A 27,977-nucleotide genomic window follows, 5' to 3' on the forward strand; every position below is an offset into this window, starting at 1 on the left:
AGACTAAATGGTGATTTAAACTTAATCACAAACTAATATGTTGAGGTAAAATTTCCTCTCTTTTTGTTAACATTCATTTGATTATGCTGAAACTATTTTCTATTATAGGATTCATAAATCACATAAAAGAGAATATTCACTCAAACTTAAACTACTGTATGCAAACCACAAGATAATCCATAACCCTAGCCTGCCTTAGTTTTAACGTGGTTTTAGGTTCTAACACGTAGTATCAGCATTATTCAAGATGCACTGTAATTGGAAATTTAAATTTTAACTGAAAAAAAAATACAGTACATTGTAAATGGATATTATATAAGTTATACTACTGTAAAGCAGTAATTTTGCTCCAAATTGGCAAACAAAAATAGCTTTTCTTTCTAATTTTTACCTAATTTGGGAAAATTACATAATGTTGTCAAGGAACAGAAATCCCTTTAAGACTTTAATACAACTTAAATGTGATATTATGCAATTTACAGCAAGACAAAAATAATGATTCAGCCCATGTTAGATAAAAGACACAGCCACAGGACGTACATCCATTTAAACCTTGTCCTGTGGCTGTGCCTTTTATCTAAGAAACCATTGTGGCTGTGTCTTTTATCTAAGAAACCATCTTGCGGCTTGACAGTGAGTTAAACACAATATTAAACTACGGTCTTAGTTATACACAAAGAAAATAGTTTTTAAAACCTACAAAAAATATAAAAAATAATAGACTTTTAAAGGTAGAGATGATTAAAACGCAGTGGTAATCAAGCTCCTATTAACAACTTAAAGATATATTTCAGCATATTTCCTCTCAAACTTCTGTTAATGTTTTCTCAAGAAAACATTCTCAACCACCAAAACAGCAGCATTGTTATTCTTCTGGCAAGGAGCAATTGACTGAACCCTCGCTCAGGAGCGATTTGACATACTGATCCAGCCACATTGAGAAGTTTTTTAATGTCAGTGTAATCTGAAAGATAAAATAAAACAATCAAACTGCACATACCAGGGGTGCCCATCCCCCCCAAAGCTCACGTCGCAGAATCCCCCCCAAATTCGTTGTTTAACCCATGCCGGAAGGTCTGGGGGCTAACCCATAGTTATGTTTATAATGCGGGGAGGGAAGGGGTGCCCCCGACACTTCTTTAAATTTATGGGAATTTTAAGCGTTTGAATCAAACTTTAACCCAATTTAAATGGACAATTTTCCTTTAAAACTCTAGTAGAAAACTATTTGTTAGTTTAGTTTTAATTTAAATGAGTTGGATTTTTAACATGCACACAATTTGAATCAAAATTGGCCATGTAGTTTTTTTTAAATCCGATTTTCCATGAGTTAATAGGGTTTAAAAGGGAAAATCACAAAAGTTGCAATAACTTTTGAACCATAATTTTTACGGCATAGAGGGTTTATACAATTTTTGTCATAGTCAAAGAGTATAACATGTTAATTTTTATTCAAAATCGTTCGGGCCAATTCTGAGAAAATTTTATTCATCCATTATTTTATAGGGTTTTATGGAATATCACTATTAAAAATCCAAAATGAAAAAAAAAAACATCTGGAGAGACCATGGATTGGTACCTAAAATACCAAATTTCATCAAAATCGGACTCGGACCACAGGCGTGGTCTGTAGCTCTGTACCCTACATACACACATACAGACAGACACACACATCACTTCGAAAACCACTTTTTTGGGATCAGGGGTTTTACATTTAAACAATTCTTTTACCATATTAAATTTTAGGGGAGAAAGTACTTGAAGTTATGTCAAAAAGTTTGAGATATTTTCTAAATTGCCCTTTAATCCACTTCTGAGTTTGGTCCTTTTTAAATAAGTGTAAAATATTCAGTCTCAAAAATATTACTAGGCCTAAACTTAATAGTATATTTCGTGCCTAGGGCCAAAATGAGGTTTTGCTGGTTCGAGGTAGTTTTTAAGTTCGATACGAGGTCGAGGACTGCAAAACCATTTCAGTCCGTGGTAACGAACGCTATTATTCACCACCACACTATACCCTATTACCACTAATTCACCTCAATGATAATGCACTGCACACTGATACAGTAGACTCTTGATAATTCTAAATTGGTGGGCCAAGCATATACATTTGAATTATCAAGAGTTTTGAATTATCAAGAGTTCGATTTATCGGGAGAAAAATAAACCATTCAAATTACAGAGAGTTCATTTGTTTAATACATACAAAGGTACAGCACGTTACAATAAAACATCATACAGTATTTTAGTACACTTTTAAACAATCACCGGCTTATTTTTCAGTTACTGTAATTGCAAGAAATCTGTTATTTAGCACTATATATTTCGCCAAATAGCTGAACTATCAGCTGTCGACAACTACGTTTGTGCTCAAGGAGATGTCGCGCAATCTAGTGATCGGATTGCCAACTTAGAAAAAACAAGTCAGCGAACTAACTCAGACTACTGCTCTAACTAAACAAACATCAAAACTTCCAACACTAGCCTACCATGGGAACAGGATGTACTGTACTGTATAGTTTCCTGTTATAACAGGAAGAGATCACTTCGAACTATAGAGTGTTTTGCCGACTAAACTTCGAATTACTGCGTGACTTTGATTTACAGAGTGTTTTTTCGACGAAACTTCGAATTACAGCATGACTTCGAATTGTAGAGTGTTAACCGACGAAACTTCGAATTACTGAGTAACTTCGAATTATAGAGTGTTTTTCTTACGAAACTTAGAATTACTGCGTGTTGCAAATTGACCTGCCCTCTATTTGGACTTTGAAATACTGAGTGTATCAAAATGCATGGTAAAAATTTGAAATATTGAGAGATTCTCTAGGGACTGAGCCTTCATTTTGAATTATCGAAAGTTTTGAATTATCAAGTGTTTGAATTACCAAGAGTGGACTGTATAGTCAACACAACTACAACTTTAAGGTCATGTGGATAAATAATTTGAGGAATCTAATCAGCAAAAATAATAATAAATAGTTGCTAGGCAGCGGTGACAATAAAACAACTCTATTGCAATGCTATGGATACTGATTGTGTATTTAAAGCGGGCAGCTGATTTTGCGGCCCTAGGGATGTAAAAACCTGCTCGATCCCCGAATGACGATGACAGCTGGCATGGCCTGCAAAACGTAACTTTCAGCCACCAATTAATGTACCTATATGTAAAACAGTTAAAAACATCATAGTGGGTTAAAATAATATATTACGTTAACTAGTCCTGAATCCCGTGCGAGACGAAGTCGAGTAGTGGTTTTTTTTTATACGAGTCCGGCCAACATATTTTGGATGAGTGACGTACGATAGTTTACGCCATACTACTAAATCCATTTAAATCCCTATATTACCACCAACTAAAGGACTAAAAATCACTAGTCATAACCTCTAAGAGAGGCTATGTTTTTCTTATAGCCACTCATTGCCACCCAAATACAGTATAATCAGCTGATTGGTGTCCGGCAAAACTCATTACAGTACAGTAGTACTGTATGAAACCCCATTTGATTAAGCACAAACAGCTGTTTTCTGGACTAAATCCTTGCATGGGAAGTTCGTCAAAATAGTGTAGTGTGGCGTAAACAAATAATTATATATCTATCCTATCCTAAGACTAGTAATAGCTATTTACATTACAAGTGTAGTAAGAGCGTTTTTACATCACGCAGGTTGCATAATTCACTTAAGTGATGTAAACACGCTCTTGCGTAACGTGTAATGTACAAGATTTTACCTGACCCGACAATATACATGGGTTTACGTACAATATTTTTCATTACCCATTTCACTCATCTTCTAACAGTACCGTTCTTTTACAAACAAAAGCTAGGTTAGGAAAATACTTTAAAGTATAACAATAACATTCAAGCGCACAGCTGATAGAGGCTCCATTTCTAGCGTTCAACGTCGTTGGCTCCATAGAGGTATATTTTTTAAGTTAAGCACTCAATGTTATTTAAATGGGTTTCTTTACATCACCGAGTGAGTTTTTGATACTTTACATCACTCGAGAAGTAAGGAAGTTGTATACATCACGCTTGGGATAGGGAAGTTTAACATGGCGGGTTAGGTAAAATTTGTTTGAAGCTCTTTCTAGATTCAAGAAAAGACAATAACAAATAAAATTTAATTAATCCAGAATCATGTGTTTCAGTTCTTGAAGTTAACGTAAACACATAGCCTATCAAAAACCTTAAATAAATTGTCACAGTACTGTATGTCAATTTCTTCCAATGAATAAATGACCCAGGCATAATTATTTGGGCCCGAGTCAAAATATTATCACAAGCTTTCATGTTGTTGTTCATGTTGTAAAAATAGCAAAATGATTATCATTATCATAATACTGTTTTTTTATGAATCAAGAATATATTATAATAAACAAACCTAAAAAACCATCAATAGGTCCTCAAGGCAATGAGACTATATAAGAATGAGTTCATAATGAAAGCTAAAAACAAACTCAAATTGCTGATACAATTTAGAATAATAATCCTTTGACAACAGTTGGCATGGAGTTGTTCTCACTGTCAAACATGATACGAGTCAGAAAGTGGAAATCCACATAAAAGTATCTATGTATTTTATAGCAACTATAAAATGATTTATTAATCAAGATAAAATGTCAAACGGGATTTTGATTGCATAATTACCCCAGTAATAAATTAAGGAGGTCGTAAAAATTATCTGATTAATCTTTTATGTGCTTTTAACCAACCACTGGCTTGAATCCCCCCCAAAATCATAAAATCCCCCCCAAATAAATTTCTGATGTCGCATTTTGCGACATCAAACCCCCCTGTGGGCACCCCTGGCACATACAGTTTAACACACACAGTAAACCGTTTCAAATGATAAAAAAATGTGATCAACACATTACCGAAAAAAATATTTTTATATTTTCTTACTTGTTCAGCAATTGTCAAATTAGAACTATCAGCCCCAAGCATTGATGGAGGTGGGGACATTAGTGAAGTACCATAGAGTGCTGCAATAGACTCTTCATACAGGAACACTACCAACACAACATCATCGTAAGTCACAATGGTACGCAAACACAGGCGAGCGTGAGCTTCTGCTAGAGCGGTCCTGAAATAAAGGAATCATTATGGTTTGATCTGAGAATAAAATTAATTAATAAGATTAATGGTACGACAGAAATAGTAAGCGTTCATGTTTTATTCTCTCTCTTTGTTTATGACAATAATTGGTTAATAGAACAAAAGCATGGAGTGATTTATAAAACTGCAAAAGTATTTAGTTAAAATTGCCTTTATTTGCGGCTAAAAAAAGAAGCACCTTAAGATGGTTGCAAGATGTTTACTTCATATCAGTAGTGTTAACTTTTTATCCAAGGAGAAATACTTTGATTAATGCATGGACAACTTAATGAGTACACCTTCAACAGATTATTTTGTAAGCTCGTTTTAGCAGCTCTCATCACTGCTAAAAATCTCAGTTTTCACAATAAATATCAAACTTGGTTTCCCATTCTTAGAAAAAATCTTAAGTTAATATTGTATAATTGTAGGTTAATTAGATTAAAATTCCCCCTACGAAGGACGGGTACTCTGCTAGTAAGGTAATAAATTAAAAATAATAACATACAAATAAGTACAGCTGAGGTATTTTTAACATTAGGTATATGAAAGTTCCCTTTGGAAAGCAATTTGGAAGGGCAATTTATGAAATAATGGATAGTTTGGCGCAAGGTTTCTCGTCATGATGAACATTTTAAGTATATGGTTTATGGGGGCGTGACTTGTAGTTTTCTCAAAAATTCATGGGTACTTTGGGCTTTATATATGGATTTAGAATACTAAAGGGCTTATAGAAAAAACTTACAGTGTTTTTAGAGCATTTAAAGGTAAACAATCAGGGCGCTCTCTTCGGCTGGCTACAAAGTAGTTTCTTAACAGCTTCTTTGCTTGTGGTGTTAGTTGAACTTTGTACGAACATACAATGTTGAGATACTGAAAGATAAAATGAAATGGAAATGACCAGGGCTGTGCGAATAGTTCGAAAAACGAATCGAATCCGAATCTTTTTAGAGATTCGATTCGGATTCGAGAACGAATCTACTGTTTCTAACTGGATTCGGATTCGGAATCGATATTCGAATTTACTGGTAAGAGATCCGGGTTCGGATTCGATATTCAAATTTCTTGGAAATAGATCCGAGTTGGGATTCAATATTAAAATTTACTAGATTCTGATTGAATATAATTTTCAATATAATTTTTTAGACACTAAAAAACTATTTGTGCACTCCGATTTGCTGTTGACCGGTTCATGTTAGGAACCTGACCAACTTGGTGTTAGGTTTTAGGCACATTAGTGTAGGTCGCATTTGAACCCTATCTTGGCTATCAGTAAACTTAACCTCACAGTGTTAGTTGTTACTTGTAATAGTAATGCAGACATAGGCTTGTGTGGATGATTAACACCGAGGTGTATAATAGGCTGGGCCTATGTTTTAGACTACACAAATTGGTAGTCCATCACTTTTAGCGAGTAACTTAGGCCTAGGTGGTATGCCTAACTTATGCCCAATTTTTTAGTTTCAAAACTTCAAATAGGTAGGCCTAAATTTTATAACTTTTTTATTTGGCCCATTTCAAGAATTTTTTTAAGCAATTCCCTAAGTTATTTCAGCCCCAGAAAATGTGGTCTAAAAATGTGAAAATTGGTACTGCTGACTTTCCTCGGATTTGGATTCGACTCTGAACAGGTTTAAATATTCGGATTCGATAACAGCTTTAAATTTCAGATTCGGATTCGATCCAGGTTCGATAATGGCTGTAAATTTGAGATTCGGATTCGACCCAGATTCGACTCGGGATTAATTAAAATATTCGGATTCGATCCGGATTCGATAAAATCTGTACAGCTATGATTCGGATTCGGATTCGAACCAAAATTTCTGGATTCGCACAGCCCTGGAAATGACATAAAACGTTCAAACACCTAGTTTATTCATCCGTGTCTTGTAAATGTTTTGTGAGTTTTTAAAGCTATGATGTGACCATCCAAGTGATTCTTTAATCATTCAAGTTATATGTGCGATCTGATGATGATGTGTTAAACATTGAAACATTTGTCCATCCTACAAATAGAATAGTCACAACTCACAAGGCAATGTAAAAGGTACTGGCAATGAACCTCTTCACAATTTTGTCATGTAGATTTGCCAATTTTCAGTCAGATATCATTAAAATGTCAATATAAATAATAAGTAATTATAGTGGCTTGAAAATCAAACTCCAGAAATGCTATCGCATAAAACGTTTATGTAGCTAAAGCTGGAGACATCACTGCCAATGTAACACCTAATGAGGCTGCAACTACTCCAGTGTCCACGACGGAGACAAGAGCAGCTGATCAACTCACGGAGCAGACATCAACTCAAACAGAGCAAGTTATTGTGGCACCTGGCGACCTATCATACAGTGAAGTGTTAAAGCAGAGTAATGGTGATGGAAGTGGGGTCAGTGCTGGGTTGGATACAGTTATGCATAACTGTGGGGCGGCGCAGTCATCTTTCTCAGCTTTAAACTCAATTCTACAAACCACCACACCAATCAAATAAAATCGCAACATAATTTTATCAAAATTTTTCACCAGAACATTTAACACCTCCCTTCTAGATTAAATTCACTACAGGCAATTTTAGACGAAGTAAATCCCCATATAGTTGTTTTATCAGAACACGACACGAAAGAAGAGGAAATAAAAAGGGTTAATTTAAATTCTTATTCAGTAAAATCCAGTTTTTCTAGAAAAGTAAAGTCTAAAGGAGGGGTTATTATTTTGGCAGAGAAGAGTTTTGAGCTGAGGAGGGTCTCGGTGCCGGATGCAATTTGTAATGTTCTACTTGAAGAGTTGCAATTTGAATTTTGTGCCTGTAAATTCAGTATTAATAAGCAAAAATATCTCATTATTGGTATTTACAGGTCACCTAGATCAGATGTAAATATTTTTCTGGACAGGTTAGATATTTTAATTGATTATTTTAATAAAAAATATGATAAAATTATTGTAGCAGGTGACCTGAATATTGATGTTTTAGTATTGGACAGCAGACATAGATTATTACAACAGATGTTAGAAAGCAAAAATATGAGGTACCTTGTTAATTTCCCAACAAGAGTTACAGATAATTCGGAGACAGCAATAGACAACTTTTTGATAAAAAATATTAAATTATCTGACTTAAAGGTAGAAGGTCTGGTTACTTTCTTATCTGACCATGATGGACAGCTATTAAAAGTAAAATGCCAACATTCTATGAAAACCGTAAATTTGCCGATTAAAAAAGAGTTGCGTAAATTTTCACCTGAAAACACTAATCTTTTTACACAATTACTTTCCAATGAATCTTGGCTCGATGTATATAATTCCAGGGTAGAAACAAAGTATGATGTCTTTTTTAAAATTTTTTCTTACTATTTTGATCAGGCTTTTCCAAAAATATTGGTTACAAAGAGAAATAAAAAACGTACATGGATAACTAAAGAATTAAAGATGAAACAACAGCATATTATTCAACTGACTAAGGAATATCGTAGTAATAAAAGTAATAGTCTAAAAGATTTTTTACATCAGGAAAAGGCTACTTATAAAAGAGAACTAAATAAGGCTAAACACAGATATTTCCAACAAAAAATTGGAAATTCCCAAAACATTCAGAAAACCGTCTGGAATATAATCAACTCTGAAGTTGGGGAAAATGACAAGAAACCATTAGAAAATATAATTTTAAAACAAAATTCAGAAACAATTTTAGACCCTGGTAAAATTGCAAATATGTTTAATGGTTATTTTAGCAACATGGTTACAGATTTAGATTTAGATTTAAATTGTAACAATCAGAATGTGACGGCTGATGTGAAAGCTGATTTTATTGATGACTTGTTTGTAAAGCCAAAATTTGAACTGAAACCGATCACTGAAAGGGAGGTGGAAAAAATAATTCAATCTTTAAAAAATAAACACTCCAGTGGGCATGACGAAATTCCTGTAACAATAATAAAGGCTGCAAAAACCTACATCAGCAAAATTGTTTGTCATCTGATCAATTCTTCGTTTTTTTCAGGCATTTTTCCTAACATATTAAAGCAGGCAAAAATAATTCCTTTACACAAAAAAATGACCCTGAAATTATATCCAATTATCGCCCAGTGTCTGTTCTTCCTTCAATTTCTAAAGTGTATGAAAAAGCCGTATACTTACAATTATCCGAGTTCTTGGAAAAATTTAATATTTTGGATGATAATCAGCATGGATTTCGGAATGGAAGATCAGTTGTAAGCGCAGCTGTTTCTTTTATCGAATCAGTCATTGAATCAGTAGACAAAGGACATTATACAATTGGCATATTTATGGACCTTTCTAAAGCGTTTGATAGTGTAAAACATAGTAAATTACTAGAAAAACTTAAAATAATTGGAATATCAAAAAGAGCTCTTAATTGGTTTTCTTCCTATTTGACAAATAGATCTCAATTCGTGGAAATTACCCATTTGACAAATCATAATAGAATTATCAAATCATCATCAACTTATCAACCAATTAAATTTGGGGTGCCACAAGGTTCAATTTTGGGGCCTTTGCTATTTTTGTGTTACCTTAAGGGCATGGAAGATACTTTAACCTACAAGCAAAATTCTAAATTATGTCTTTACGCTGATGATTCTAATTTGATTGTATCATCTAACTCTCCAGAAGAAGCTGAAATTCTTACATATGTAGAATTAGAGAATATTGGGAACTATTTCTACAATCATAACTTATTATTAAATTCACAAAAAACTAAATTTATAAATTTCAGAACAGCACAGAACAGAATTACAAAAGATCCAACAATAACTTACAACTCAAATAATATTCAAAAGGAACATCAAATCAATTTTCTGGGATTAACAATAGATGAAAATTTGAATTGGGATAAGCACACACAGAAAGTTTTAACCAAAACTAACTCTGGAATGTTCGCATTATCAAAAATGTCCTTTTATTGTAATTTGAAAACCCTAAAAAGTATATATTTTGCACACATTCACTCCCATATTTCATTCGGTTTAGCATTATATGGGTCAACAAAAATATTAAATATGGATAGTATTCTGAAGCGACAAAAAGAAGCTATCAGAATTATGCTTAAGCTTAAACGAGATGATTCGGCAAAAGAACATTTTAAGAAATTACAAATTTTTACAGTTTATGGGCAATATATTTATGAAACAATTCTTATCGCAAAAAAAAATGAATCTGAGCAAGTAATAAATTCAGTGCATTCTTATAATTTTAGGAGGAGAAGGGAGTTTGTCCAGCCTCACAAATTAAAATTTTTTGAAAAAAAACCCCTCATATGCTGGTAATGATTTTCTAAAATTTGTCCCTGAATTCATAAAAAAAGAAACGAACCTATCTAAATTCAAGAAAATTCTAAAGGAGCATTTAATAAATCTAGCATTATATTCTTTTGATGAATTTTCCACCTCCCATAAATAGAAATAGTATTTTTATTTTAAGTATTCTGACACTATTCACTGTACCACCAATGTACATGATTTACGAATAAAGATGTTTGAATATGAATATGAATATCCCAATATGACTGTGTTGAAAATATGTAGCAAATCTTAGAAAGTGTTATGAAGTTGCAGATTTAAGAAATAATTTTACGTTCTACAAACCCTCAAATAAGGTCTGCCACTAATCTATCTTTCTCACTTATGTTATCCTTCACCTTTTAAGTCTATGATTTCAGTGGGTAATCAGTAATTCAACTTATAATCACATTGTGGGATTCTTATTAGCATAAGAATAAGAATAAATAAAAGAATAAGAATAAATAAAATAGTTTGACAGCATATTTTTGTGTCTCGATAACTACGGTAATACAAGCAAGGGACATTAAAAACATGGCAGGGATGAATAATACACTAACTTCTATTGGATCCTTTCCGAGTACCTAGGCCTACTTTTTTCTCCACATGCAAGAGATTTATCGCTGCAGGTACTTAAAAATAATGGAACATAAGATTGATTTCCAAAAGTCACTTAAAACCTTTTCCAAAGTAACCGTCGATTTCGACAGGTTTTACCTAGTGTATATATTTATATTAATTGAATTAATATACTCTAGTTTAGGTTTGGTTTTGTTCATAATGTTTGAGAAGAATTATATAGCCTAAGTAACTTAGATTAATTTAATAATTGACAAACCTCCTTAAGGTCCTGTTCTGGTATCGCACCTTCCACCTTACTTGTTCTGGTCTGCATGCTTTCATAGAGAAGATGGTCAGCGACCACTTCAATATCCGCCCCTCCATCACCAATAAATGGCATTCCAAAAACTCTGGAAATAATTAGAACAGGAAATTTACAAACGATTAATAACTTCAATAAGATCTTAAATTTTGTGCTCAGTAAAATATAAAGACAAGTTTTCTTGCCTCAGACCTTTGCTTTATTGTTCTAAATATAGTGAAAGCCCTACAATCCCAAGTCTGAATAAAACGAAGATACAGGGGCAAGTTTAAGCTTCCCCAAGAATAATGAATAGAATTCAAAAAGAACATAAGTACTAATCTGAATTATTTTAATTAATCACGCATGACATACAGTGATACTTTTCGTATTAACCTCTGAATATGAGCAGCAAAAATGAGATAAAGTATAATGGCCACTTAAAATTACTTAACCCTACCTCACATAAATTTTGCCCCCCCCCCCAAAACATGTCGTCATCGGCGCTAAATATTCGTAAAGCGGTTGGTTTCACTTTATTTGATGAATTGGAATTCTAGTATTAATAAATATGTCGTGTGAGTGTGTGTTATACAGTTCATACTGTGTTTAAAACTAGGCCTACGTTCTTTGGCCCATAGCCCAAGCTATGGCCAACATATAGACCTAAGGGTAGGCTATTATGGATGGAAAACGAGTATGTTCCGGTGTTTATTTATTCACAGTACGTTTTTTTTCACCCCCCTTAAAATTTGGTACCTCACAAAGTAAATATGCTCGTATCATGATCGATACACAGAACCACACAATCAGCGGCAAGAAGAAAATGTTGATATTTGCATGTTGGACAATAGAGATAAAGGTGACACATTCAGAGGTTTCTTTGGAGAGTTTTCCATACTACCCCCTATAAATCATTTCACAAAAAAAGTCCAAACAAGTGCAATTGTATACATACAAACAAACAACTGATACTCATAAGATCATATGATAATGATAATGATCACAATGATCATACTCAATAAGTGTACGCAGCTGAGCTTGGGCGCAGGAGGTCGCTTTGTCTCCAGACCAGAATGTCCAGACAGCCGCCTGGAAGGGGAGGGAGGGGGGAGAACTGACCAGAGGTTCTGATGGTGGCACCAGGTCCACTCGACCACTCTCTAGCACTAGAGACAAGCAAAGTACATAAAGTCATATGATGATGCAGCACACTTAGTCCAGCCAATGACCGTTTTCCCGTGTAAATTTCAATGTCCACCCTGTGCCAGGGGGTTGCTTTTACCCTAGGAGGTGTTGTCACCCCTTCTCGACCTCTTGGGGGTGAACAAATGTTCATTAACAATAAGTACGGAAATTGATAAAAAATTAAAAACCATTTTGTGATCAAACTTCTTACATTGTATTTCACATAAAAAACCCAAATCATCAACATAAAACAATATTATATATTATCAGGTGACAACCAAATAAACTAACTATTAATATCACAAATGCAGACTTCAGACACTTATGAACCTTTTTCTTAAAGTATATATTTTTTACTGTCAGACTATATAATTGTTTTCAGACGTTTGTTGTGAATAGTTATTAAGAAAATATGCATTTGATAAAGAAAACATGTGAGGAATATTTTATTTAAATAAAATAAATAAATAATAATTTATTTAATATAAGTTAAATAATTGAATAATAAATAAATAAGTAATTTCAAAAATAAAATAAGTAGGTAAACTGTTATGTAAAGCCGGGTTTACACGATGCCAGTTGGCGAGACATGTCTTTGCCAATTGGCATCACATGGTTTTGGAATTGTCGTAGACCAGGCAAGTTGAATGAGAACCTGTTCACACGTGGCCAACTCTTGCCCAGACATTTTACAGTGCACCAAGGTACTACTGCCAAAAGACAAGACAGCGCTATTGGCCTCTACACTGTTTACACGGCGCCAATTGTCACGACAACTGGGTTTTCAAGGGGTGAGGCCTCACTGGGCCCAGCTCATTGTCCTCAGTCTACTCCCGGAGACAACTGAATTTCGGGACAATCGGCGGGCCAATTGGCCTGAAGTGTTGACACGAAGCCAGCAATTCCAAGCCAGTCAGTTGTCTCCTGACAATTGTCTCGCCAACTGGCATCGTATAAACCCGGCTTAAATCACTGATGTATTGGATAAATACACAGCTCACACTTTTTTACCTTCATTGACTGTACTACTATTGCATTAATTTTATCTACTAAAGAAAAGATTCTTTTGTTGAATAATAATAATAATAATGATGATGATGCTGATGATGATAATAATAATACTTTTTTGCCTTGACAATTTGCATTGTATCAACATTAGGCTACAATTAGTTATTTCTAATGGTGAGGTATATGCTTGATGGTGTTGTATAGTTAATTGGTAAACTTTCGATTGGCACACACACATACCACAATCATCTTAGATAGAGATTTGGACAATTGTTTAAGTTCAGCAAAAGTTCACACTCTTTACTTACGTAAATTACTTAGACATACCTGCTGTAATTTGTGAGGCCACACTGGATTTTCCGCTGCCAAACTTGGCCCAGTCACCAAGGTAGCAGACACCACCGGAAGCCAGCAGTAGAGGACCAGCCTCAAGCCACGTCTCTCCTGCAGTTGCGCCGAGAGTACCACAGAGTGCAGCACTAGTGACAGAGACACAGCGTCGGGACAGCTGACTGGCACAGTACAACAGAACACTGCAGTCCGGTCCTACTGCCAACAGTGGCACTGGCTTGTGGTCCTCACTCTGAAAAATAGTAGAATCTAAGTCCTTTGAGAGGAAAAGTGAGCATAAATCCCCGTACATTCTAAAGACTTAATAATTACTAGTTATTATACAAACTGTCATAGACAATACGTTCCTCCATTTTTCTAAAAATATTTCACACAATCTCAGGCTAAATTTTCATTTTGATTTTGTTCGTTATTGGCACATTGGAAGCAGTAGTATTAAGGTAAGTATAATGATGGTTTATAGATTTTACTCAATGTTAGTAGTTAGTTATCCTATACTCTTATATGAGCAATGTTTGCTTGTATGCTTGCTTGCACAAAGATCTTGAAAACTGCTTTGACGATTTTCTTCAAATGTTGTAAATAATTGATTTCTAGCCTAAAAACGTGTTTAATGCAGTTAAAACTGCCAACAAAAATCTAATTACATAGAAAAATGAAATTGAAAGTCAAAACTTTTTAACATTGGCCTTATGGGTTGCTAAGTAACCATGTTGGTTGAACAAAATAACAAGGAAAAAGTAAACAAAAGACTTGTAAGTTGTAACATGTCTTCATAATAAGCCATCCACCCACAGTATACTAGCAAATTACAAAATACAGTACAAAAGGAAAAACATCAGTTGTTACTATTGAGCAAAGATTACACAGAAGATAACTCAATATAGGTGAAAATAGTTCCAAGTTCCGATCAAATACTGATTATTTAACTTGGCTCTCTCCTACTAAAACTTAATCCCCAAAAGTAATCAGCTGTTTTAATTCAAACAAAATGTCAAAACAATGTTTATGCAAGTATAGGCTATTATAAACGAGCGATCTTTCATCGACTGTAAAATAAATTAATATCATGAGGATTGCCAGGTTAAAATTTCCATCATAATAAATTGAAATGCCTCTGAAACTTAAATAATAAAAGCCAAAATTAGTTGTAAATCAAACGTGAGTTTAATTTATATTGCTTTTACAATAAAAATAAACCACACCAAGCCATGGCTCCGTCCCCAGGTACTAAGTATGTAAAGCACTTTAATCAGCTTGATAACCTCTAAAGAGTAATGCATAAAACAAACTGGTACCTACTGTGTAATCATATATACAATTTATACTTTCCCAACTATTCAATTCAATGAATTCAACTACCACTGAGATAGGGACGCAAGCTAGATGCATATTTTAACCCAAATACTAAATGTTATGTATCACACACAACAACATATTTCCATTCCAACCTTGGGTAGAATATAGCCCTCTGAACTAATTAGGTAGCAGCACCTTCCACACTCCTAGCCAAGTTCCTGCCCAAGCCCAATCTGTTCTTGCTAAAGCATATAGAATTTATTGAGATTAAGACTCCTCATTTAGATCAGATACAAAAATGTTTCAACCCAAGGTTACCTATGAAATGATCTTGTATACCTGGGATGCTAAACTCAGAAGTAGTCCAGTTTTCAGTTGTAGGAAGGATTTGTCTGGATAGCGATGTGAGGCAATTTGAGAGGAAAGGGTTGCTGTGAGGGCCCAGGGGGAGTTAGGACAAACTTCCCTACAAGAATGGAACATTAGACATATCACAATACAGTATATACATTTTATCTGACAAAACACAAGATACAGTAAAGTTAATTTGTATTATGGCATAAATATCTTTCTATTCATTGCCCATGGAAACACTGTTGTCAAAACAGATATTATAGAAAAATAGAAATATAATGCAAAATGCCAAAAAATATCCAAATATCCAAATTTTAACTAATTGATAAAATAAAACAGATTTTTTTAAATTAGGAAAATTCACAAAACTTTAGAATATCAAACTGTACAGAGCATGTTGTGTTGAAGTAAAGACAGGGATTTGCATGTGACACACTTTGTGCTTGCGAGATATCTGTGACCCACCTCCCTTGATATGAATCATCTAATAAAATTACCCCCTAGAGCCATAGAAATTTGACACAAGCACTTGTAACATATAACAATGGCAAATTTTTATAAACGATCAAATTGATTGAGCTTTTTTTAGCGAATTTCCCTATAGGGACGTAGCTATTACCGTAGGTCACATGGTAAGACCTAGGCCCGGGACTGCCAAATGACTTGTGTATTGTTCTTGAGGATTTCTTGAAAGAATGATGAAAAATGAAACATGTGTGAATTTTTGTTAAATACAAAATTTTTCAAGCAGAGAGAAATTAATGAAAAATGTAAAAATGAACAAAACAAATACTGTAAATATGAACAGTTTACAAGTAGTTGAATTTTGAGAACATATGATTGAGTACAGATGAAAGAAAAATAAGAATACTTTTTAATACTTTAATACTTTTCTTTGAAATGGCGACCATACCAAGTAGGTATTTTAAGCCAAGTATGAATGGAGATGAGTGTATGATGAGTGGCGCGATCTTGTAGTCTTGTTAGTGACTAAGGCCGACATTCCTTAGACACAGCTGTTAATTAATAGCCCATACAGCTAATGGCAACTAAGGGACCTACAGTTTATAGTGGAATCCGAACCACATTTTTCCTTTGGTCTACGGATTGGTCTAATTATCAGGATAGTACTGCGGATAGTCGTAGTACTCACCCGTGCGGACGTTAATCCACACTGGGGAGTATCGCATCCACAGTGCATGCCTATAAATATCCATAATAAGCCTAAAAGAAAATTTAAATTTAGCTGAGTTGAATCACTTTTTTACCATCTTAAATTTAAACCAGAGGGGAACTTTGTTTTAAGTACCAACTGGTGAGCAATTAAGAATTTTTTAAGACCAGTTGGTTGCATATAAGGGTTTTGAAGTGGGTTTACTTTGTGAAGGGCTTTAAGGGTGTAGCAGCCTTCAAAATGTTGGTTGTGGTAAGCGGCATGATTTTTTAATAAAACAGCTCATTAAACATGGCGAGTTGGTAAATGTTTTCTGAGATTACTGAAACACACATTCACCGCGAAATCGTGATTATCTTTTGGAGGAGACAATTGACATCGTAACTCATAATTGCAGCAAAATTGCTGAGAGATCGAACCTTGGCACAGACCCAGTTCCGAGAAAATACCAGATTAGGTCTGAAAATCTAAAAATATATTTTCCCTCATGTTTCCCATAATTTTTGAGACCCAACCATCCCTAATAAATACAGTAATACAAAACATTTAGCAAAAACATATCAATAATAACAAGCCAACTGATAACTATGTGTCTCACAGGATTGGACAAAATAAACTGGCAAAGAAAGACAAAGCCACGATCAAGTACACTATCAAAATCAAGAACAGGAGTTATATCAACAGGTAGGAAACAGGCAGTTAAGAGTGAAAACAGATAGTGGGGAGATTTCCTTTGCAGATCATCTGTTCTATTGCTTACACCCCCAACAAACTTAAAACCTCTTGCACCCCTAGCCCGGGCAAACTAGGCCCAACTAGCTCACATTCTTTGAACAAACTTTTGCATTGGCAAGCTGAATTAAATGTTGTATAGGCTTAGTATGTGGCCCACTGGACCAGACAATCATCATCAAAAAAGAACTTGTGACAGCTAGTTGTCCAAGTTATGTCCATGAAGTTTTCCAACAAAGAATTTGACTGAGTGTTTTATAATTTAGAGGTAATCCTTAATTTTAAGCTTTATGTAATTTGAATTCTAAAGTTCATTCCAAAGCAAATTTATATGTCAGTTATAACCAGTAACCAGTTATAACCATCAAAGTATATAACACAACTGGAATGCTAGGTACGTGATCATGAAAGCGCGCCGTTGTGGCAGCCTTCCCCCACCAGCATGGGGGACCCAGCGGATTTTAGCCAATTCATCGAATAGTGCTCGAAGTGTTAACTCGCTCCTAGCCTTCAATAACAAAGATTAAGTACAATAGTGTTTATATATTCGTAATCTGCATCAAATGCAGAATGTAATGGTATAAATAGTTTTTACTTTTGATTTGAAATAGAATTTCCATAGTTAAAAGGAGTCAAAAATTTCTTCATTGTGACATGAAAAAGTTAGTATGCAAGGAAGTATTTTATTTTTGGGCCAGAAGAAAACTTTAAGCGACAAAGTTGTAGTTGAAGAGATTATTTTTAACATGTGATCGAGCAATTTACAATTAAGTGTGCAGTTTGTTTGTAGAAGAGTGATTAATAGCGCGACGAGGTTGATTTTATGTCGCACCAACCTCCTCACTCCAGCAACTCTTTATGTTTTTGCTACTCGATCATTGTAAAGCTAAATATATTTTAACCTTTTTAATATTTGATATAAGTTCAATAATACAACTATTCTATGGATGTTGTACCATATTATTTCCAATAAAGCAGCTCATGGCTATTTCCCGTCGTGACGTCATATCACGCCACATCACACCACCTTTCCGGTCCGTACGCAGCCTAAATCCCCTCTCCTCAAGTCAGTCCACACCATGTAATAGACCCGTCAAAATCATACCCCTTGCGGTCCTCTGAGCCTTATTTAAAATGTAACCAGTGTATTTACTTACAACACCCCATCCCTGTCTCTAAACGTACAGTACGATGTCGACGTACTGTACAGATGTGATCATATATTTTATTTATTTGCAGAAAATAAATATCAATACCGGTAATGGGCTCCCGCTGGGTTGAAGAAACCCTATCAAACTGGGTTTTCCGCTCCGTTGAATGAAATACTCAATGTAATACAACTTACAATTGTGTACTAATTCCTATATTTTATAATAATTGCCAAAGTACACAAAATTTCACATCAATGACATGCAGAGCAGTGGTGCGAAGAGGGCGCGTCCTCACCCCACGAAAGTCACACTTTTAAACTAATGAAACTGATAGGGACACTATTTTATAAAACCGTTTGTTTCTCCAATGCGAGAAACATTATGAATGAATGTAACAAAAATAAGTTAGGTGTAAGACAGAGATTTAAGAAATTGTTTCACAACATGTAATGTATTTAAGCACGATTGTGGACATTAATACATATTCTTAGAAGTTCAGTTTAGTATTATTAACCAACCCCTTTTCTCTTATGTGTGATGATATGAATTTTAAAACATATACAGAATAGCAATAACAATCAAAACATTTTTTTTTACTAATCGTGTCTTAGCAACATTATACAAATACTCCTATTGTCAAAGGAAGGAGCCCAACAATTTGATTTGTAAATTTACTATTCAATTGTTGTTATTGCCTTTACGTTAAATACTTTCTAGGTTTAGCATTTATGACCTTGTTAATTACTTGCTCTGAACCTTAATATTAGAAATTTCTCATTAATCACCCAACAAAGCAGATATTAAAAGATCACTTGTTACAACTAAACAAAGTGGGTTAGTTGTAACACAGTTTAGTTGTAACACAGTTCACAGTTGTAACACATATGCTGAAGATCATCTCATTAGCGACAATTTTTTTGCTTGAAGTTTGCTTCTGACCAAAATATAAAAAAAGTCCTCGCTTAGTAACTTTTTCATGTCAAGGTGTGATATTTGTTTAACATTTTTAGTTGTTAAAATTTGAATTACGATTAAAATAAGATTATATTTACACCGTCAGATTCTGCAGTTAATGTAGATTCCGAATATATAACTTTAATTGCAGTCAACCTATTGTATGCACGGCCAGGAGCGTATTAACAACCGCGTGCACGGCTTGAGGAACTGACATATCTGCGTTGAGTCCCCCTTTGTGGTGGGGGAAGGTTGCTGAAACGGCGCGCTTTTTATCCCAAATCTCCTATCTACCCTGTGTTCCAGTTGTGTTATATACTTGATGGTTATAACCCTTAAGATAGAATTTCACGTAATATGGTTCAATTATTATTTAAGTAATACTACAAATCGTTCAAGCATGACATAAAAATGTAAATTAAGCTTACATCAAATATTTCTCAAGAGCTCTAATAGTCTGTGGAATTCCCACAGAAGGTAGATTATGATCAAATCGCCACTGAGCTTCTGAAATTGTTCTTTCTATTCCCCAGGCAATGAACCGGGAACATTTGTGACTTACGGTCACATTATAGCATACTCCAAGGGTTAAGTCCTTAATCAGATTATCTGAAACAAACACAAGTAAAATCACAAATTATACGGTTTGATGAAACAAAAATTCTAGATTCAGTGGCGTAGCCAGGTTCGAAGAGCCCTGGAGCAGAAATTGCTACAGCAGAAACCGCCCGCTCTCTCAAATATCAAACATCACCATACACACACACATATTACCATTGACTATAAACCTTCATTTCCTCTTCATGTTCTTTCCGGATGTTTTGTTGATTTTTAAGCCTAAACACAACTATGTCAATTTTCAATTGACAATAAATTATAAATTACATAATAGTAGGTATAATTAGTATTTAATATATTTTGGCACTCTAAGGTGCCATATTCAGACTGCCTCTAAAGACACTGAGATACGGTCTGAAGATTGAGATATGGTCTGATTGCTAAAATATATCAATTTTAATATGTAGACCTAAATGTAATTTATTGTGAAATAATAGTAGGTAGGCCTATATTTCGTCACAAGGGCCTAAACAGACTCCTTTTAATACTGAACATTTGCCTGAAAAAATAAAAAGCTATACAAATTATATATATATTAATAAGACTTGTAATAATATATTTACACTATACTGTTGACTCACAAGAAGGTAAATAGATATAAAAGATGGTAAGTGGCAATTGATTTCAATTGGACACTCTAGTCATCATCAGACCCTGGGGTGTCCAATAGAAAACGATTACCTCTTACAATCTTTTATCTGTATTTACCCAGTGGCGGTGATAGCAGGCATGGGGTGGGGAGGCTCATAAGCTGGGGGGGAGGGGCCTGTGAGCCTGGACCGGCATTTTTCAGGAAATCTTACCTGGACCCAGACCTGTGACCAGTGACAGGCCCTGCCATATGGGCCCCCTATCAAAACAAAATTTATATGAGTTTTACTGTTAGTATTTATGATATAAATTTGTTAAAACCTTGAGAGATCTAGCACTGCTGTCGCTTGAGAGAGTTACAAAATCGAGCTCAAGCAGAGCTTTTACGATTGCGATAACATTGCAACCGTAGAACGCGTCTGCGAGGATCACACCCACGCGAATGAATGGTTCACACTTTCACCACGATCGCGGATATCGATGAGAACATTCCCCCTCGGGTGACTATGATGACGATGTCTCTGCGGCCACAGGAGATGTTCAATATTTTGCAGCGATAGTGGAAGACAATACCAATGTTTCAGTGACCGTGCGAGATGTTTAAGATTTTGACGCTACTGTAGAAGCCGACTTTTTTTTTCCCCGGAGGTATTTTGAATTTTGCCTGATTGCAGAAAAAGATTATGTTTCCGTCACCGCGGGAGATATTAGGGATTTGGCCGTGATCGCAGGAGATGATGATGTCGTCTACATGACCACACAGAAGATGTCCTGAGTTTGGTTGCAATCACGGTAGATAATGTTTCTGACTGCAGGAAGTATTCATGATTTTTATTACAGTCACTGAGGACGATGCTAATATTCAGATCCTATGAAGATATTCAGGATTTTTCCACGATCATGGAAGACGATGATGACGCCTCGGTGCGTCGGGAGATGCTTTGCTGATCCCAAGTGCAAGCTTATGTGGAAACCCAGGATAATATTTTTAAAGATTATTGGGGGAGAGGGGCCTGGTGAACAAATTTGTGGGTTCTTATCACCACCACTGTATTTACCGTCTTGTGAGTCAACAGTATAAGTGTAAATATATTGTTAAAAGTGTTGTTATTAGACGTATATCTTTTAATTTTTTTCAGTTAATTCAATAACACGTACGATGCTAATCGAGAAGTTGTTCACTGATCACTTGTGAACAGCTGTTACGGACATTAAAGATGCAATATGTATCACTCCTCCAACACAATAATAAATAGGCCTACATATTTTGTTACTTGAATCCTCTTACATTGCAAATTAAATGTCGATATTTAAAGGGCTATGTTTCTATTGAAATATAACGCGATGATAAACACAAACAAAATATGTTAGTAATAATACGATAGTGTATTACTTTGTTGAAACTAGCAGACAACTTTTTATAGCTATAATAATGAACTGCTGATGTCGGCTTTACCTAGATTCTCTTAATTACACAATGGAGAAAATGAACTGCTCTAGCCCCCAACGCTATATATATATAGTACAGTGTTGCAGTATTGAAAACAGTCGGTTTTTCTGAAGTATGACAAAAAACTTAACCTAACCCACAAGAAAAATTTGTTTTACAAAAATCTCAAAAACTGTATTTTAAATATTGTAAACACCACAAACCAATCAATAAAACAATAACAAAGGAATATATATATTACTTTGTAATCTTAACATTTTAATATTTTTTTATAATTGGAATTAAGTTGAGTGTTGTTTGAAAGATACACAGTTTTTCATAATTAAAACTCCTAAATAAAAAAAATTGTTTACATTGTATTCAATTGCAATACTAATGTAGCTTGCCATTCACTAAACAAGACTGATCACTAACTAGGAATGTGTGTAATATTCATAGGAGGACAAGTGGACCCCTAGCCAACACAGTGGTAGATCTAGAAACAGTCACAAGGGAGGGTGCCCAAAACATTTGTGTAAACTAAGTCTCGAAAATGGCAGTTTTATATAATTTCTTTATCTAAAGTTAGTGTGACAAATTATTTTACTCAATGTGTATACTGTATTACCTAGATGCAGTAAAATATATATATATGTATGCCCGAGGGGGGGGGGGCCGTCGCCCCCCCTCTGGATCCGCCACTGAGCCAACGATACCTCACACTTAGTTTCGCACACGAAAAAAAACATTTGCACTAAGTTTTGCAATTTCTTTCCAAACAATTTTATAGAGCTTAAAAAACAAATAATTTAGTATATTAAAGCGATATTATGCACCTAATAGTTATGCAGAAAATTCCAAAAAATGGTAAATTTAATATTCTCATGTTATTCTTATGGAGAATAAGTAAACCGTTGTAGTTTGCTTGTTTATGAACATATTTTGATCAAATTTTATTTCTTACTAAACTATTAACATTTTACAAAAAAATATACTTTTACCCTCCCTGTTGCAGCAAACCTAAGTACTTATTAAACTAATTCTATTTAAATAGGGAATAAATGTGATATTTTTAAGGAGACATTTAAGTGTAAATCTAATCAGGCAAATGGAAATTTGCTTAGTCTGCAGGTTTGCTGCAGCAGGGGTATATAATATTGAACACAAAGTGCTAACACTTTGTACACTTAATAGTTCTGAAATGATAAGTAAATAATTATAAATGAAAAATTCTAAGTCCAAGTATAAATAAACCAAAGACTGAAGTGAAAAGTACAAATATACAAATTATTTAAATAGGTACTGAATTAATTTAAAATCCAGGTTCCACCAGTCCTTTCATCAGTCAGTTCAAGTTGGTCACAAATGTTCAAATAGTGACAAGAAAATCTAGTTTAAGCAGATTCGAACAGCTATAAGTGCATAAATCGAGATTATGGCCGGTGCATTTCTGATTTATTTTACAGAGGTAAAACGGTTAGTGTCCAGCAGAAATTTGAAAGTAAAAATTTAAAATTAGCAAGTACTTTTACAGACAAAACTTGACCGAACCTTAGTTACCTTTTAGTGAAACTGTGATTCCTTCATTTCGGTGAAAGTTCACCTGGAAGGCATCTAAATTTACAAATACAGCTAAGACTTGATCTCCGTTCTCTCTGGCTCGTAAGTATTCCTCTTTGCTACAGCCGCAATAGCAGCAGATGCTGCCGGCAGACTTTTCTCCGAATACTCTTTCTCCAGTATGACCTGAACAGCTCTTTAGTGGACATTGGTACACTGCACTTCGACTGCAAAAAATATGGCTTTATTCTACAAAATTGCAATTTTACTACCAATCTTAAAGATTAACTTTAAATAAGGTAATAGAATCAGTATTGATTTTATTTGTAGATGGTAGAGGAGTAATTAAATAATTTCTAGATTACATTTATTTAAAAACCATAATATAAAACTTCTATAATTTAAATTACAAATAAATTATGAGGTCAATTTAATCTTTATGATGACTTTGGTATTATTGGACATAAGATTGAAATGAGTTGTAAAATATTCAACCCCGAACTATTTTATTGACGCACCAGTACTTTGTTGGTTTTGTGCAGGACACTAGGACTCCTCGGAAAACAAATAACCCAGATGATGTAGGAGAGCATCTTTTTGAAAACAGCATGATATCTTTTATCAGGGGAACTGTGACTTCTATATTTATCTGAGCTAGGCCAACATTCACGTTATCTTGAATTTTCATTGATTTGACTGCTAAATTTACAACTTTATTGAATAGTTGCTGTGCCAGATATGGTTCTTTCAACAATATTGCGGCAACTTTTCCTGAAACAGTTGTCCAATGCATTATAAAATATTTATGAAATATAAATAAACATGTATAAGCTGTCTTCACAATATTTAAAGTGTTGACAAATTCCACAATCAAAGCAGATCTGAAGTTTCAATTGCAGTTAGAAAATGTCCTACTTTACCGATCAATTCCACATGCAGCTCCATCTATTAAGCTAGGATATATGATGATGAAATTACAATAAAATAGATACCCCTGTCCAGTAGGACTAAACATTATATTACTTTACCTTCCAACGGTTATAAACCAATTTACAATAAGGACAATGATGATTTTTGCCCCCTGGCTAGAAATAGAAATAAGTGAGAATGATTAATTTTCTTCTTTCAGTTTTAATTTAATAGTAAACATTTCATTATTAAGTAGCCTATCTTAATTTATTTGTATCCTTAACCAACCAAACAGGTTAATGAATTTTAATTTTGATAGTCAAGTTTCCGGATTCAATTTTTGGGACCAACTGTTGGTTATGTATATACAAACATTCGGGTTTCATTGCAGTAGTCAACACAATTGGTCAAATACGTTGTACCGGATGCCTACACTACATTTTACAACAGGTATTTCGATGACCTTTCTCAGTACAAACTATAAATAGCTCATAGTTTGTGTCTGAAGAAAGAAAAGGGCATATGTTATTGTACAACAGAAACAAAATAAATAGTTTTTCCACGGTGGTATGGTAAATTGTTTAAGAAATGGTCACCCAATTATCGTTTAAATGAGATACTCAGTTTAATATACATACGTATTAACCAACGGTTGGCCCCAAACCCAAATCTCGAATATCAAAATTAAACAGCGTAACCTGTTTACTTAGTTGAGATTACAAATAAATTAAGATAGGCTACTTAATAATAAAATGTTTACTACTAAATTAAAACTGAAAGAAGAAAATTAGTCATTCTCAATAATTTCTATATTTGGCCAGAGGGTAAAATTCCGGGGGGTAAAAATCCGGGGTAAATTCCGGGAGTAAAAATCAGGGCTGTACATCTACAGTTGCCTAAAAGCTAGTTATATGGAGAGGGGGTAAATTCAAGTTTTTATTGCTAATCTAATTCATCACGCTCTGTCTATTTTCATTAGATTTCCAAATCCGCGGTGGTAAAATCCGCGAACAAACTTTAGAGCACTCAGGTTACTACGTCATAGTAACATCAGCTTTGCCCAGGGGGTAAAATTCCAGGGGGTAAAATTCCAGGGGGGTAAAATTCCGGTGACCCGAAACAAAATAAGAAAACAACGGGCTTAACTATAAGTATTTACAAAAATGAGCTCATTTATATCAGGTACAAAGCATATTAAATGTAAATTTCAAAGAAAAATCAATACCTAACAACCAATGAACATGAACAACAAACAAGAAGTATACACAGGGCCGGATTTCCCAATAGGCCCGGTAGGCCCAGGCCTATGGGCGCAAGGTTCCAGAGGGCGCACGGCCAAGAGAAAATTTTTTTTATACCTAGGCTATCTAAAAATAGTCATACCGGTAGTTGATAAAAAAAAACTCCAAAGCATTGTGATTCTGAAGTTCGTAAGAAGAAATAATTGTTAGGAAATTTAAAATAGTTTAAATTAACGAACATTGGTTATATGGGAGTAGGCTGTAGGGATGTTGACGTTGACGAGCGCCCAAGGGGTATGCATCGTATTGCCACTGCACTGCCACTATGTTGGCTAGGGATCAGAGTGATTAGGGGCGCACGCGTGCTAGACATTGTTACCATCCTAGAAGAAATATAACCTAGATGCAAGTACGACCATAGATTAAATATAACTCAAGTCGACTTCTTATGACATTGTTAATTCAACATTTTGTTCATGTTCGTGACGCTGGACGTTAGTTTTGACGTAATTTTGTTTCTATTATTTGGGGGTTAGTCCAAATCGGCTCCGCCCCAGTGGCTCTGGAGTTTCCCATGTTAACCTTATGAGAAATGGAATTAATGAATCTTAACAGCTGTTTCAATTAAATAAGTTGGTTCTGTTCTATGATGTTCAATAGCATTAAAGTGACAAGGATTACCAACAGGGTGCAGCACTATTATTTCTTTTACATTTATGACAACGGCTAATTTGCAACCAAAAGGTGAGTGAGCGTAGCGAACGAACTTCAACCTGGAGGCGAGTTAGCGTAGTGAACGAGCTAACCTGAAGGCAAGTGAGCGTAGCGAACGAGGTAACCTGAAGGCAAGTGAGCGCAGCGAACGAGCTCCAACCTAAAGGTGAGTGAGCGTAGCGAACGAACTTCAACCAGGACGTTATTGAGCCATGCGAACGATATCATCTTGAAAATTAAGAAGTTAAACGGGGCAAAGCCCGCGGGTTACAGCTAGTAATCTATAAGTTTGTAAAAGGGATCAACAAGCAACCATTTTAATAAAATGTTTTGGAGAAAATTATATTATAGGTACCCATAAGAAAGTTTTCAAGGGAGCCAATCCAAAGCGATAAGGAAAAATGTCCACCCCCCACATAGCCTAAGTTAAACACCCTAGGCCTAAGTTATAACTGTATTAATTTGATGATTTTATGAAATACAGCTCAAAATAATATATTGTACCTATAATCCATGTTGTATAATATATATTGTATTTGAAATATATATTCTTGGAATGTCTAAAAGCTGGAATTCTGTTTTAAAATGTTAACATAGGCCTAAATTGTACCTGCGCAATATTTTGATGATTTTGAACTGATATAAATGGTAGGTTATTTTGCAAAATGTTTGTTAGGCTAAGCTTAACTTACCTAAATTCAAAAATAAGCAATCAAAAACCAACCAAATTGGTTCCTTAATCAAGTTACCTGATATCACTCCTAGTTTAAGGAAATCTATTTGTATATCACATTTTATATAAGGGAAAGATGACACATCTGTCACATGAAATTCTTCAAATTGTTTCTCAAGTGTACTAAAGTATTCAGTTTTGTCTAAATAATATGTTATGCCTTCTAATAACTCAATAATTTTAAGATCCATTATTAATCTGATAGGGTTTGACTTAATTTTAACCTCGGTTTTCTGTTTAATAATTGTAACAAATTGTATTTCTGAAGAGAAAACTTGAAATACACACAAATCCACCAACATTAACAACAATATACTTAGTAGAAATCAGACAACAAACCAAAACAAAACATTCAAAGTGGTAAACACTCAATTTCTATTCTACAGTAATTTTGAAGAACATATGTTTCACTGTAGACTACTAATCGTATAAATCATAAATTAAGTAGTGGCAATAGAAGAATATTAAGGCACTTGGGGCGTTTTTCCCCATAAGAATAACATGGGGATCATTTTTTGGCCACCAAAACCAAAAATCCTGATCTTTGCCTATACATCCCCTATACTACTGTACAACTTCATTAACATTACAAATCAACATATATTTTCAAATCATGTGAGATTTGCAGCAGAACTCAAGCGCGCTCCCGGCCCATGCTTCTCATCTCCAGCGGTGTATAGTAGTATAGTTTGTCGCTGCCGTTTTTTGGGGCGCGAGG

General features: G+C 34.6%; 1 protein-coding gene across 1 annotated transcript; it reads right to left on the minus strand.

Annotated features, from left to right (window-relative positions):
• Positions 1 to 755: 755 nt before the first annotated feature.
• Positions 756 to 27,331, minus strand: LOC128989041 (minichromosome maintenance domain-containing protein 2-like). Its single transcript, XM_054410898.1, has 11 exons — positions 27,276 to 27,331; positions 24,181 to 24,433; positions 23,663 to 23,889; positions 19,893 to 20,073; positions 15,439 to 15,565; positions 13,777 to 14,032; positions 12,272 to 12,422; positions 11,230 to 11,362; positions 5,845 to 5,972; positions 4,908 to 5,088; positions 756 to 964 (listed from the first exon to the last, which is right to left on the minus strand). Exons 2-11 carry the CDS (start codon positions 24,348 to 24,350, stop codon positions 866 to 868), a joined length of 1,653 nt encoding a protein of 550 aa, XP_054266873.1. The 5' UTR covers positions 24,351 to 24,433; positions 27,276 to 27,331; the 3' UTR covers positions 756 to 865.
• Positions 27,332 to 27,977: the final 646 nt, after the last annotated feature.

The sequence above is a fragment of the Macrosteles quadrilineatus genome, unplaced genomic scaffold, assembly GCF_028750875.1.
Source record: "Macrosteles quadrilineatus isolate MER2022 unplaced genomic scaffold, UCM_ALF_1.0 Scaffold_3__2_contigs__length_128488019, whole genome shotgun sequence".
Taxonomy (NCBI): Eukaryota; Metazoa; Arthropoda; class Insecta; order Hemiptera; family Cicadellidae; genus Macrosteles; species Macrosteles quadrilineatus.